Raw genomic sequence first — 12157 nt, 5'->3', positions numbered from 1 at the left:
GTGGTGGGAACGGGAGGTGGTGTTCCAGGAGTCCCATGAACTATATACCAACCACATATTATTGTGGTTGAGATATATAGACGACCTACTCATTATCTGGGAAGGGGATGCGGACCGGTTTGTTACCTTTATCGGTATTCTCAACACCAATAAATTTATCCTCCGTCTCACCTACGAAATGAGCCAGGAAGGGGTTAATTACCTGGATCTACGCCTGAACATAGAGGAAGATGGGACCATCTCCTCCGATATGTACAGGAAAAAGACGGCCACCAATTCCCTATTACATTTTGGAAGTGCGCACTTTCCTCCTGTAATTAAAGGGCTGCCGAAAGGGGAGTTCTTACGAACTAAACGTAACTGTTCACAGGCCCATACATTCGCCAAACGAGCTGATGAGTTGAGTGGCCATCTCAGAGAGAGAGGCTACAGTAATAGGGCCATTAAATCTGCATTTAATACCACCAAAAGAGTGACAAGAGAATCATTATTGACATCTTCCAAGAAACACACTCAACAAGATCAAAAAGTCAGATTTATTGGGACCTATTGCCAGGAATGGCAAGACATACAGAAAATTCTAAATCAACATCTAGATATACTCAAAACGGACCCAGATCTGTCCTCCATCCTGGGCAATAGAATCGACATCAGCTGGCGCAGAAGTAAAAACCTGCGTGACATTTTAGTCCATAGCCATCTGGATAAAATCAAGGGACCAGATAACACCAAAATTGGAAACAGGGAAGAGAAAAGACTCTCTCTTTTTTGGGGCACTCTTAAATAGTGATTACAAAGCTGTAATCAATTACTTTGATAAGAATATGTTATGAAAAATAGTATATGATGTAAAACAACACAAACTAGCTAATGGTATGGATTCTTACGCCACCTTACAGAGAAAATTCTAATGGGGGAACAGTGTCAATTGTATTGGGTAGGTATAGATACTAGTGACACGTAGAAGAGTGGGATGGATGAATCCCTCCCAGAATATGGTAAACTTAAAAATTTACTTTTAATAGGTTTTATATTAAAATTTATACTAGACAGAAAACGTGACTATTACGTTGACACACAAACATAAAACATGTATATATTAACACCAATATATCAATGCCCACCGGGCATTGGTTCTCCTTGTTCAGTAACACACCACACTATAGGTAGAAGAGAGCTAGGTAGACAAATGGAGTTCAAAAACTCTCTCTGTGTATGTCGACTCCAGAGTCTGCTATCCTTGGTATTGTGCTTCGGTCTGTCCTGAGTATCTAGGTCAACACATTGTATCCAAAGGACCAGAGTCCTGTTGCCAAATGTAACTACCTGTGGGTGTTGCTAATATCTATTCTGAGCTAAAGGAGGTGTAGGCTCAAAGATGCCTTACTCAAAATTTATGCCAAAAAAGTGAAATAGATGAGAAGAATATATATTTCACATGAGTATTTTTTCACGATATGAAATACCAATTATGTCAGAAAAGTGAAATAAATAAGAAAAATGTATATACTTTACATGAATACTATCATGATACAAAATATCGGATAATCATCACACTTGTAAGGGTGTATATGTCGCAACCACTCACATTCAGTGTGATTCAGAGCCACCAACTATGCTTCAGGCATTTTTGTCTGTACTGTACACCAAAATGCAAAAAAAAAAAAAAAAAAAAAAATTTTAAAGCATAGGTTGCTCATGTGATTCCAGCTAGCAGTTACAGTATGGTAATGCTGCGTACACTTCCAGATATTAATGTATAACAGGTGTCAGTATTTGGGCCTCTTGTGGATAGACAGCAAAATGCGTAATTTTTGTGTACTCCCGCGGTGCAATGGATAGGGAAAGAAAAAATGGGAGAAGAAGGGGGGAGGGGGTTTTGAAAAAGGAGAAAAAAGAAGAAGAGGCAGACAAAGGTTTTTTTTAGTAAAAGATCTGACTATGCCCACAGGTCATGGATACTCCCACCGACTTTATATACCCTTTGACAATGGTGGGATTGTCTGGTTGGAGGTTGGGAAGTCCCCTTCCACCTCTCACAGGCGGCCCTTTTCCAATTGCCAGCTGCCACCGGGTAAGGTGGGCTTTTATGGGTATTGTGGGGGAGGAGTCCTGCCTATTGTGGAGTCAGTGAAAGGGAATCGATGTTACCCTTGAGTGTTCAAGCGGCTGCTGCCCTGCTTCTTATACCTATCGCCTGGGGTGGAATATTGTATCAGAAAAGGAGAGGTCACCCGTCTCCTATAATACCTTCTGACGCCCCAAGCAAGTTGCCATCACATTAGTTGGTGGACTTTTACAGGTATAGCGGGTGAGCGGGCTTAGGGAACACAGGCGGGATTTACTAAAAGACCCCGTAGTGGGATACTGCTATCAGGTATTCCCCTGGATAGACACGTCCAGTGCAGGGTAGCTGGGTGGTAATACTAATATCCTGATGAGTGGTCCCGAAAAAGAGAAGATAGAAATGCTGTTCAAGGTGTGCTGCTGTCCTCCATATAAGTACAAATGTACACAGTGATGGAGGGTGAGCGTCACCAGCCCAGCTGACACAGCAATGGCCGCTCTCTGCTCCCAGACACAGCAATGGCCGCTCCGTGCTCCTGCTGCCAGACACAGCAACGGCCGCTCTCTGCTCCTGCTGCCAGACACAGCAACGGCCGCTCTCTGCTCCTGCTGCCAGAAACAGCAACGGCCGCTCTCTGCTCCTGCTGCCAGAAACAGCAACGGCCGCTCTCTGCTCCTGCTACCAGACACAGGAGTGGCCGCTCTCTGCTCCTGCTGCCAGACACAGCAATGGCCACTCCGTGCTCCTGCTGCCAGACACAGCAATGGCCGCTCTCTGCTCCTGCTGCCAGACACAGCAACGGCCGCTCTCTGCTCCTGCTGCCAGACACAGCAATAGCCGCTCTCTGCTCCTGCTGCCAGACACAGCAATGGCCGCTCTCTGCTCCCAGACACAGCAATGGCTGCTCTGTGCTCCTGCTGCCAGACACAGCAACGGCCGCTCTCTGCTCCTGCTGCCAGACACAGGAGTGGCCGCTCTCTGCTCCTACTGCCAGACACAGCAACGGCCGCTCCGTGCTCCTGCTGCCAGACACAGCAACGGCCGCTCTGGGCTCCTGCTGCCAGACACAGCAACGGCCGCTCTCTGCTCCTGCTGCCAGAAACAGCAACAGCCGCTCTCTGCTCCTGCTACCAGACACAGGAGTGGCCGCTCTCTGCTCCTGCTGCCAGACACAGCAATGGCCACTCCGTGCTCCTGCTGCCAGACACAGCAATGGCCGCTCTCTGCTCCTGCTGCCAGACACAGCAACGGCCGCTCTCTGCTCCTGCTGCCAGACACAGCAATAGCCGCTCTCTGCTCCTACTGCCAGACACAGCAATGGCCGCTCTCTGCTCCCAGACACAGCAATGGCTGCTCTGTGCTCCTGCTGCCAGACACAGCAACGGCCGCTCTCTGCTCCTGCTGCCAGACACAGGAGTGGCCGCTCTCTGCTCCTGCTGCCAGACACAGCAACGGCCGCTCCGTGCTCCTGCTGCCAGACACAGCAACGGCCGCTCTGGGCTCCTGCTGCCAGACACAGCAACGGCCGCTCTCTGCTCCTGCTGCCAGACACAGCAACGGCCGCTCTCTGCTCCTGCTGCCAGACACAGCAACGGCCGCTCTCTGCTCCTGCTGCCAGACACAGCAACGGCCGCTCTCTGCTCCTGCTGCCAGACACAGCAATGGCCGCTCTGGGCTCCTGCTGCCAGACACAGCAATGGCCGCTCTGGGCTCCTGCTGCCAGACACAGCAACGGCCGCTCTCTGCTCCTGCTGCCAGACACAGCAACGGCTGCTCCTGCTGCCAGACAGAGCAATGGCCGCTCTCTGCTCCTGCTGCCAGACACAGCAACGGCCACTCTCTGCTTCTGCTGCCAGACACAGCAACGGCCGCTCTCTGCTCCTGCTGCCAGACACAGCAACGGCCGCTCTCTGCTTCTGCTGCCAGACACAGCAACGGCCGCTCTCTGCTCCTGCTGCCAGACACAGCAACGGCCGCTCTCTGCTCCTGCTGCCAGACACAGCAACGGCCGCTCTCTGCTCCTGCTGCCAGACACAGAAATGGCCGCTCTCTACTCCTGCTGCCAGACACAGCAACAGCCGCTCTCTGCTCCTGCTGCCAGACACAGCAACGGCCGCTCTCTGCTCCTGCTGCCAGACAGAGCAATGGCCGCTCTCTGCTCCTGCTGCCAGAAACAGCAACAGCCGCTCTCTGCTCCTGCTACCAGACACAGGAGTGGCCGCTCTCTGCTCCTGCTGCCAGACACAGCAATGGCCACTCCGTGCTCCTGCTGCCAGACACAGCAATGGCCGCTCTCTGCTCCTGCTGCCAGACACAGCAACGGCCGCTCTCTGCTCCTGCTGCCAGACACAGCAACGGCCGCTCTCTGCTCCTGCTGCCAGACACAGCAACGGCTGCTCCTGCTGCCAGACAGAGCAATGGCCGCTCTCTGCTCCTGCTGCCAGACACAGCAACGGCCACTCTCTGCTTCTGCTGCCAGACACAGCAATGGCCGCTCTCTGCTCCTGCTGCCAGACACAGCAACGGCCGCTCTCTGCTTCTGCTGCCAGACACAGCAACGGCCGCTCTCTGCTCCTGCTGCCAGACACAGCAACGGCCGCTCTCTGCTCCTGCTGCCAGACACAGCAACGGCCGCTCTCTGCTCCTGCTGCCAGACACAGAAATGGCCGCTCTCTACTCCTGCTGCCAGACACAGCAACAGCCGCTCTCTGCTCCTGCTGCCAGACACAGCAACGGCCGCTCTGGGCTCCTGCTGCCAGACACAGCAACGGCCGCTCTCTGCTCCTGCTGCCAGACACAGCAACGGCTGCTCTCTGCTCCTGCTGCCAGACACAGAAATGGCCGCTCTCTACTCCTGCTGCCAGACACAGCAACAGCCGCTCTCTGCTCCTGCTGCCAGACACAGCAACGGCCGCTCTGGGCTCCTGCTGCCAGACACAGCAACGGCCGCTCTCTGCTCCTGCTGCCAGACACAGCAACGGCCGCTCTCTGCTCCTGCTGCCAGACACAGCAACGGCCGCTCTCTGCTCCTGCTGCCAGACACAGCAACGGCCGCTCTCTGCTCCTGCTGCCAGACACAGCAATGGCCGCTCTGGGCTCCTGCTGCCAGACACAGCAATGGCCGCTCTGGGCTCCTGCTGCCAGACACAGCAACGGCCGCTCTCTGCTCCTGCTGCCAGACACAGCAACGGCTGCTCCTGCTGCCAGACAGAGCAATGGCCGCTCTCTGCTCCTGCTGCCAGACACAGCAACGGCCACTCTCTGCTTCTGCTGCCAGACACAGCAACGGCCGCTCTCTGCTCCTGCTGCCAGACACAGCAACGGCCGCTCTCTGCTTCTGCTGCCAGACACAGCAACGGCCGCTCTCTGCTCCTGCTGCCAGACACAGCAACGGCCGCTCTCTGCTCCTGCTGCCAGACACAGCAACGGCCGCTCTCTGCTCCTGCTGCCAGACACAGAAATGGCCGCTCTCTACTCCTGCTGCCAGACACAGCAACAGCCGCTCTCTGCTCCTGCTGCCAGACACAGCAACAGCCGCTCTGGGCTCCTGCTGCCAGACACAGCAACGGCCGCTCTCTGCTCCTGCTGCCAGAAACAGCAACAGCCGCTCTCTGCTCCTGCTACCAGACACAGGAGTGGCCGCTCTCTGCTCCTGCTGCCAGACACAGCAATGGCCACTCCGTGCTCCTGCTGCCAGACACAGCAATGGCCGCTCTCTGCTCCTGCTGCCAGACACAGCAACGGCCGCTCTCTGCTCCTGCTGCCAGACACAGCAATGGCCGCTCTCTGCTCCTGCTGCCAGACACAGCAATAGCCGCTCTCTGCTCCTACTGCCAGACACAGCAATGGCCGCTCTCTGCTCCCAGACACAGCAATGGCTGCTCTGTGCTCCTGCTGCCAGACACAGCAACGGCCGCTCTCTGCTCCTGCTGCCAGACACAGGAGTGGCCGCTCTCTGCTCCTGCTGCCAGACACAGCAACGGCCGCTCCGTGCTCCTGCTGCCAGACACAGCAACGGCCGCTCTGGGCTCCTGCTGCCAGACACAGCAACGGCCGCTCTCTGCTCCTGCTGCCAGACACAGCAACGGCCGCTCTCTGCTCCTGCTGCCAGACACAGCAACGGCCGCTCTCTGCTCCTGCTGCCAGACACAGCAACGGCCGCTCTCTGCTCCTGCTGCCAGACACAGCAATGGCCGCTCTGGGCTCCTGCTGCCAGACACAGCAATGGCCGCTCTGGGCTCCTGCTGCCAGACACAGCAACGGCCGCTCTCTGCTCCTGCTGCCAGACACAGCAACGGCTGCTCCTGCTGCCAGACAGAGCAATGGCCGCTCTCTGCTCCTGCTGCCAGACACAGCAACGGCCACTCTCTGCTTCTGCTGCCAGACACAGCAACGGCCGCTCTCTGCTCCTGCTGCCAGACACAGCAACGGCCGCTCTCTGCTTCTGCTGCCAGACACAGCAACGGCCGCTCTCTGCTCCTGCTGCCAGACACAGCAACGGCCGCTCTCTGCTCCTGCTTCCAGACACAGCAACGGCCGCTCTCTGCTCTTGCTGCCAGACACAGAAATGGCCGCTCTCTACTCCTGCTGCCAGACACAGCAACAGCCGCTCTCTGCTCCTGCTGCCAGACACAGCAACGGCCGCTCTCTGCTCCTGCTGCCAGACAGAGCAATGGCCGCTCTCTGCTCCTGCTGCCAGACACAGCAATGGCCGCTCCGTGCTTCTGCTGCCAGACAGAGCAACGGCCGCTCTCTGCTCCTGCTGCTGCTGCCAGACACAGAAATGGCCGCTCTCTGCTGCTGCTGCTGCTGCTGCTGCCAAACACAGCAATGGCCGCTCTGCCTCCTGCTGCCTTGTGGGAGTGATAGAGGGCGGGGTTCACACCTGACGTCATTGCACGCTGCTGCTGCTGTCGGACTTGTCTAAAGGAAAATGGCCGCCGGCCTCCGGCACTAAGGACATATCTGGTGAAAATATTACAGAGTTAGAGGGCTGTTGCCGTGGTGTAGGAGGGACCAGACACCAGGAAGCAATCACCATACTTCCGGGTTCCGGCCTGTGCGTTCCAGCTGCTATTCCCTCCAACAAGGAAAGTTTAATCGATTGCTGCAGCTTCGACCATTGAGATCAGGTAATATCGTTTAACTACACAGGAGGAGCAGCCTGTGGTGCCTGATATTATACAGGAGGAGTAGCATGTGGTGCCTGATATTATACAAGGGGAGGAGCCTGTGGTGCCTGATATTATACAGGAGCAGCCGGTGGTGCCTGATATTATACAGGGGGACCAGTCTGTGGTGCCTGATATTATACAGGAGGAGCAGCCTGCGGTGCCTGATATTATACAGGAGCAGCCGGTGGTGCCTGATATTATACAGGGGGACCAGTCTGTGGTGCCTGATATTATACAGGAGGAGCAGCCTGCGGTGCCTGATATTATACAGGAGCAGCCTGCGGTGCCTGATATTATACAGGAGCAGCCGGTGGTGCCTGATATTATACAGGAGGAGCAGCCTGTGGTGCCTGATATTATACAGGAGGAGCAGCCAGTGGTGCCTGATATTATACAGGAGGAGCAGCCTGCGGTGCCTGATATTATACAGGAGGAGCAGCCTGTGGTGCATGATATTATACAGGAGGAGCAGCCTGTGGTGCCTGATATTATACAGGAGGAGCAGCCAGTGGTGCCTGATATTATACAGGAGGAGTAGCATGTGGTGCCTGATATTATACAGGAGCAGCCGGTGGTGCCTGATATTATACAGGAGGAGCAGCCAGTGGTGCCTGATATTATACAGGAGGAGCAGCCAGTGGTGCCTGATATTATACAGGAGGAGCAGCCTGCGGTGCCTGATATTATACAGGATTAGCAGCCTGCGGTGCCTGATATTATACAGGAGGAGCAGCCTGTGGTGCCTGATATTATACAGGTGGAGCAGTCTGTGGTGCCTGATATTATACAGGAGGAGCAGCCTGTGGTGCCTGATATTATACAGGAGGAGCAGTCTGTGGTGCCTGATATTATACAGGGGGAGCGGCCTGCGTGCCTGATGTACAGGAGGAGCAGTATGTGGTGCCTGATATTATACAGGAGGAGCAGCATGTGGTGCCTGATATTATACAGGGGAAGCAGCCTTTGGTGCCTGATATTATACAGGAGGAGCAGCCTGCGGTGCCTGATATTATACAGGAGGAGTAGCATGTGGTGCCTGATATTATACAGGGGGAGCACCCTATAGTGCCTGATATTATACAGGAGGAGCAGCCTGTGGTGCCTGATATTATACAGGGGGAGTGGCCGATGTTATACAGGGGGAGCAGCCTGTGGTGCCTGATATTATACAGGAGGAGCAGCCTGTGGTGCCTGATATTATACAGGAGGAGTAGCCTGCAGTGCCTGATATTATACAGGAGGAGCAGCCTGTGGTGCCTGATATTATACAGGGGGAGCAGCCTGCAGTGCCTGATATTATACAGGAGGAGCAGCCTGTGGTGCCTGATATTATACAGGGGGAGTGGCCGATGTTATACAGGGGGAGTGGCCGATGTTATACAGGGGGAGTGGCCGATGTTATACAGGGGGAGTGGCCGATGTTATACAGGGGGCCTGTGTTGTCATTGCTGTTACTATAAAATACTCAGTTTTGGCCTCCGCCAAAGGACTCTGGTTGCATGAATTAGGCCCACAGGTGCATTCTTCCTATTCTCATGCCACAGTAGGATGCACTACTTCAGGTATTAGTATGATGGGTGATAGCTATTTATATGCTGCCAACCAATATTCTAGATGTTTTATCAGGTCTTATTAGGTAAATTATCTCCCTTCATGGATTCTTCACGTGTCATTTGTAGGGGATCCGATACGTGATCCCGGCGGTCGGAATCCCGAAACTGGAATCCCGACCGCCGAAATCCCGACATGGGGGGGACGTGGATCACCCCCCCTTGCGGGCTCGATGCGCTCGCCACGCAGCGGGCCCGGTGCCTCGCTACGCTCGGCACGCTATTTTATTCTCCCTCTATGGGTGTCGTGGACACCCGCGGAGGGAGAAAGTTTCGGGATTTCGGCGGTCGGGATTCTGAACGCCGGGATCCCGACCGCCGGCAAATTGACCGCATCCCTTTGTAGGGGAGGGGTTTAGTCACTACCAAGTGGGAGAATTAGGTGCAGAGCTCCCACATATGGTGACATCATATAGTGCTGTGTTATTAGGGGAGGGGTTTAGTCACTACCAAGTGGTAGAATTAGGTGCAGAGCTCCCACATATGGTGACATCATGATTAGGGGATGGGATTAGTCACTTCCAAGTGGTAGAATTAGGTGCAGAGCTTCCATATATGGTGACATCGTGATTAGGGGAGGGGTTTAGTCACTACCAAGTGGTAGAATTAGGTGCAGAGCTTCCATATATGGTGACATCATATAGTGCTGTGTTATTAGGGGAGGGGTTTAGTCACTACCAAGTATTAGAATTAGGTGCAGAGCTTCCATATATGGTGACATCATATAGTGCTGTGTTATTAGGGGAGGGGTTAGTCACTACCAAGTGGTAGAATAAGGTGCAGAGCTCCCACATATGGTGACATCATGATTAGGGGAGAGGTTTAGTCACTACCAAGTGGTAGAATTAGGTGCAGAGCTTCCATATATGGTGACATCATATAGTGCTGTGTTATTAGGGGAGGGGTTAGTCACTACCAAGTGGTAGAATTAGGTGCAGAGCTTCCATATATGGTGACATCGTGATTAGGGGAGGGGTTTAGTCACTACCAAGTGGTAGAATTAGGCGCAGAGCTCCCACATATGGTGACATCATATAGTGCTGTTATTAGAGGAGGGGTTTAGTCACTACCAAGTGGTAGAATTAGGTGCAGAGCTTCCACATATGGTGACATCGTGATTAGTTGAGGGGTTTAGTCACTACCAAGTGGTAGAATTAGGTGCAGAGCTTCCATATATGGTGACATCGTGATTAGGGGAGGGATTTAGTCACTACCAAGTGGTAGAATTAGGTGCAGAGCTCCCACATATGGTGACATCATATAGTGCTGTTATTAGGGGGAGGGGTTTAGTCACTACCAAGTGGTAGAATTAGGTTCAGAGCTTCCACATATGGTGATATCATGTAGTGCTGTGTTATTCGGGGAGGGACTAGTCACTACCAAGTGGTAGAATTAGGTGCAGAGCTTCCACATATGGTGACATCATGATTAGGGGAGGGGTTTAGTCACTACCAAGTGGTATAATTAGGTGCAGAGCTCCCACATATGGTGACATCATGATTAGGGGATGGGATTAGTCACTACCAAGTGGTATAATTAGGTGCAGAGCTCCCACATATGGTGACATCATGATTAGGGAAGGGGTTTAGTCACTACCAAGTGGTAGAATTAGGTTTAGAGCTTCCACATATGATGACATCATGATTAGTGGAGGGGTTTAGTCACTACCTAGTGGTAAAATTAGGTACAGATCTCCCACATATGGTGACATCATGATTAGGGGAGGGGTTTAGTCACTACCAAGTGGTAGAATTAGGTTCAGAGCTTCCACATATGGTGACATCATGATTAGGGGAGGGGTTTAGTCACTACCAAGTGGTAGAATTAGGTGCAGAGCTCCCACATATGGTGACATCATATAGTGCTGTGTTATTCGGGGAGGGGTTAGTCACTACCAAGTGGTAGAATTAGGTGCAGAGCTCCCACATATGGTGACATCATATAGTGCTGTGTTATTAGGGAAGGGGCTTAGTCACTACCAAGTGGTAGAATTAGGTTTAGAGCTTCCACATATGATGACATCATGATTACACTTTTACACTTGGCCAGTGCCCCATATACCTCCAGTGTTCTGTCCTGTGGGCTGTATACACCGTGGTAGTAGTTATCTCACATTGTATAATATATCACTAAGAGAGAGTCCGGATAATCTGTGGTTCTTCTACCGTATATATCATTGTGTGTCAGGTTCCTATAAGGTGTCAGGGTGTCACTGTCTATCTCTCCATGCAGGAGGGGGAGTATATAGAGGAACACAGGGGTCTGTACAAGGACGTCATGATGGAGAATCACTGGCCCCTCACATCACCGGGTAAGAGGAGACATTTATTGTACAGGGGAGAGCAGGTATTGGGGTCCCCTATATACACCCAGCATCTGATCATCACATATATACAATGTCCTCAGTCACTGCGTGTCTCCTACAGATGGGCCCAGTAACAGGAATACCCCAGAGAGATGTCCCTGTCCTCTGTATTCCCAGGATAATCACATATATACCATGTTCTCAGTCACTGTGTGTCTCCTACAGATGGGGCCAGTAACAGGAATACCCCAGAGAGATGTCCCCATCCTCTGTATTCCCAGGATAATCACATATATACCATGTTCTCAGTCACTGTGTGTCTCCTACAGATGGGCCTAGTAACAGGAATACCCCAGAGAGATGTCCCCGTCCTCTGTATTCCCAGGATAATCACATATATACCATGTCCTCAGTCACTGCGTGTCTCCTACAGATGGGGACAGTAACAGGAATACCCCAGAGAGATGTCCCCGTCCTCTGTATTCCCAGGATAATCACATATATACCATGTCCTCAGTCACTGTGTGTCTCCTACAGATGGGCCAGTAACAGGAATACCCCAGAGAGATGTCCCCGTCCTCTGTATTCCCAGGATAATCACATATATACCATGTCCTCAGTCACTGTGTGTCTCCTACAGATGGGCCAGTAACAGGAATACCCCAGAGAGATGTCCCCGTCCTCTGTATTCCCAGGATAATCACATATATACAATGTCCTCAGTCACTGCGTGTCTCCTACAGATGGGCCCAGTAACAGGAATACCCCAGAGAGATGTCCCCGTCCTCTGTATTCCCAGGATAATCACATATATACAATGTCCTCAGTCACTGTGTGTCTCCTACAGATGGGCCCAGTAACAGGAATACCCCAGAGAGATGTCCCCGTCCTCTGTATTCCCAGGATTGTACAGAGGAGAATCTCGGGACCCCACAGGAGGATAAGGTAGGTGGGATTTAGGGTTTCGCCAATAGACCAAAGTGACTGTCCGTGTATGATC

General features: G+C 52.7%; 3 protein-coding genes across 3 annotated transcripts in view; all 3 read left to right on the top strand.

The window, feature by feature from the left end:
- The window catches only part of LOC146009797 (uncharacterized), a 928908-nt gene that overhangs the window by 36793 nt on the left and 879958 nt on the right, over positions 1 to 12157 (top strand). The window lies entirely within an intron of this gene.
- Positions 1 to 12157, top strand: part of LOC146009796 (uncharacterized) — a 562226-nt gene that overhangs the window by 243370 nt on the left and 306699 nt on the right. The window lies entirely within an intron of this gene.
- Positions 6923 to 12157, top strand: part of LOC146009817 (uncharacterized) — a 35354-nt gene continuing 30119 nt past the window's right edge. Inside the window, exons 1-3 of the mRNA XM_083150320.1 lie at positions 6923 to 7200; positions 11085 to 11163; positions 12005 to 12102. Of these exons, the coding sequence (XP_083006446.1) occupies positions 11130 to 11163; positions 12005 to 12102 (132 nt within the window). The 5' untranslated portion in view covers positions 6923 to 7200; positions 11085 to 11129. The remainder of the gene's footprint in view (positions 7201 to 11084; positions 11164 to 12004; positions 12103 to 12157) is intronic.

This window comes from Crinia signifera, chromosome 6 (assembly GCF_055691185.1).
Source record: "Crinia signifera chromosome 6, ASM5569118v1, whole genome shotgun sequence".
Lineage (NCBI taxonomy): Eukaryota > Metazoa > Chordata > Amphibia > Anura > Myobatrachidae > Crinia > Crinia signifera.
This window is presented reverse-complemented; position numbering and strand designations above follow the sequence as displayed.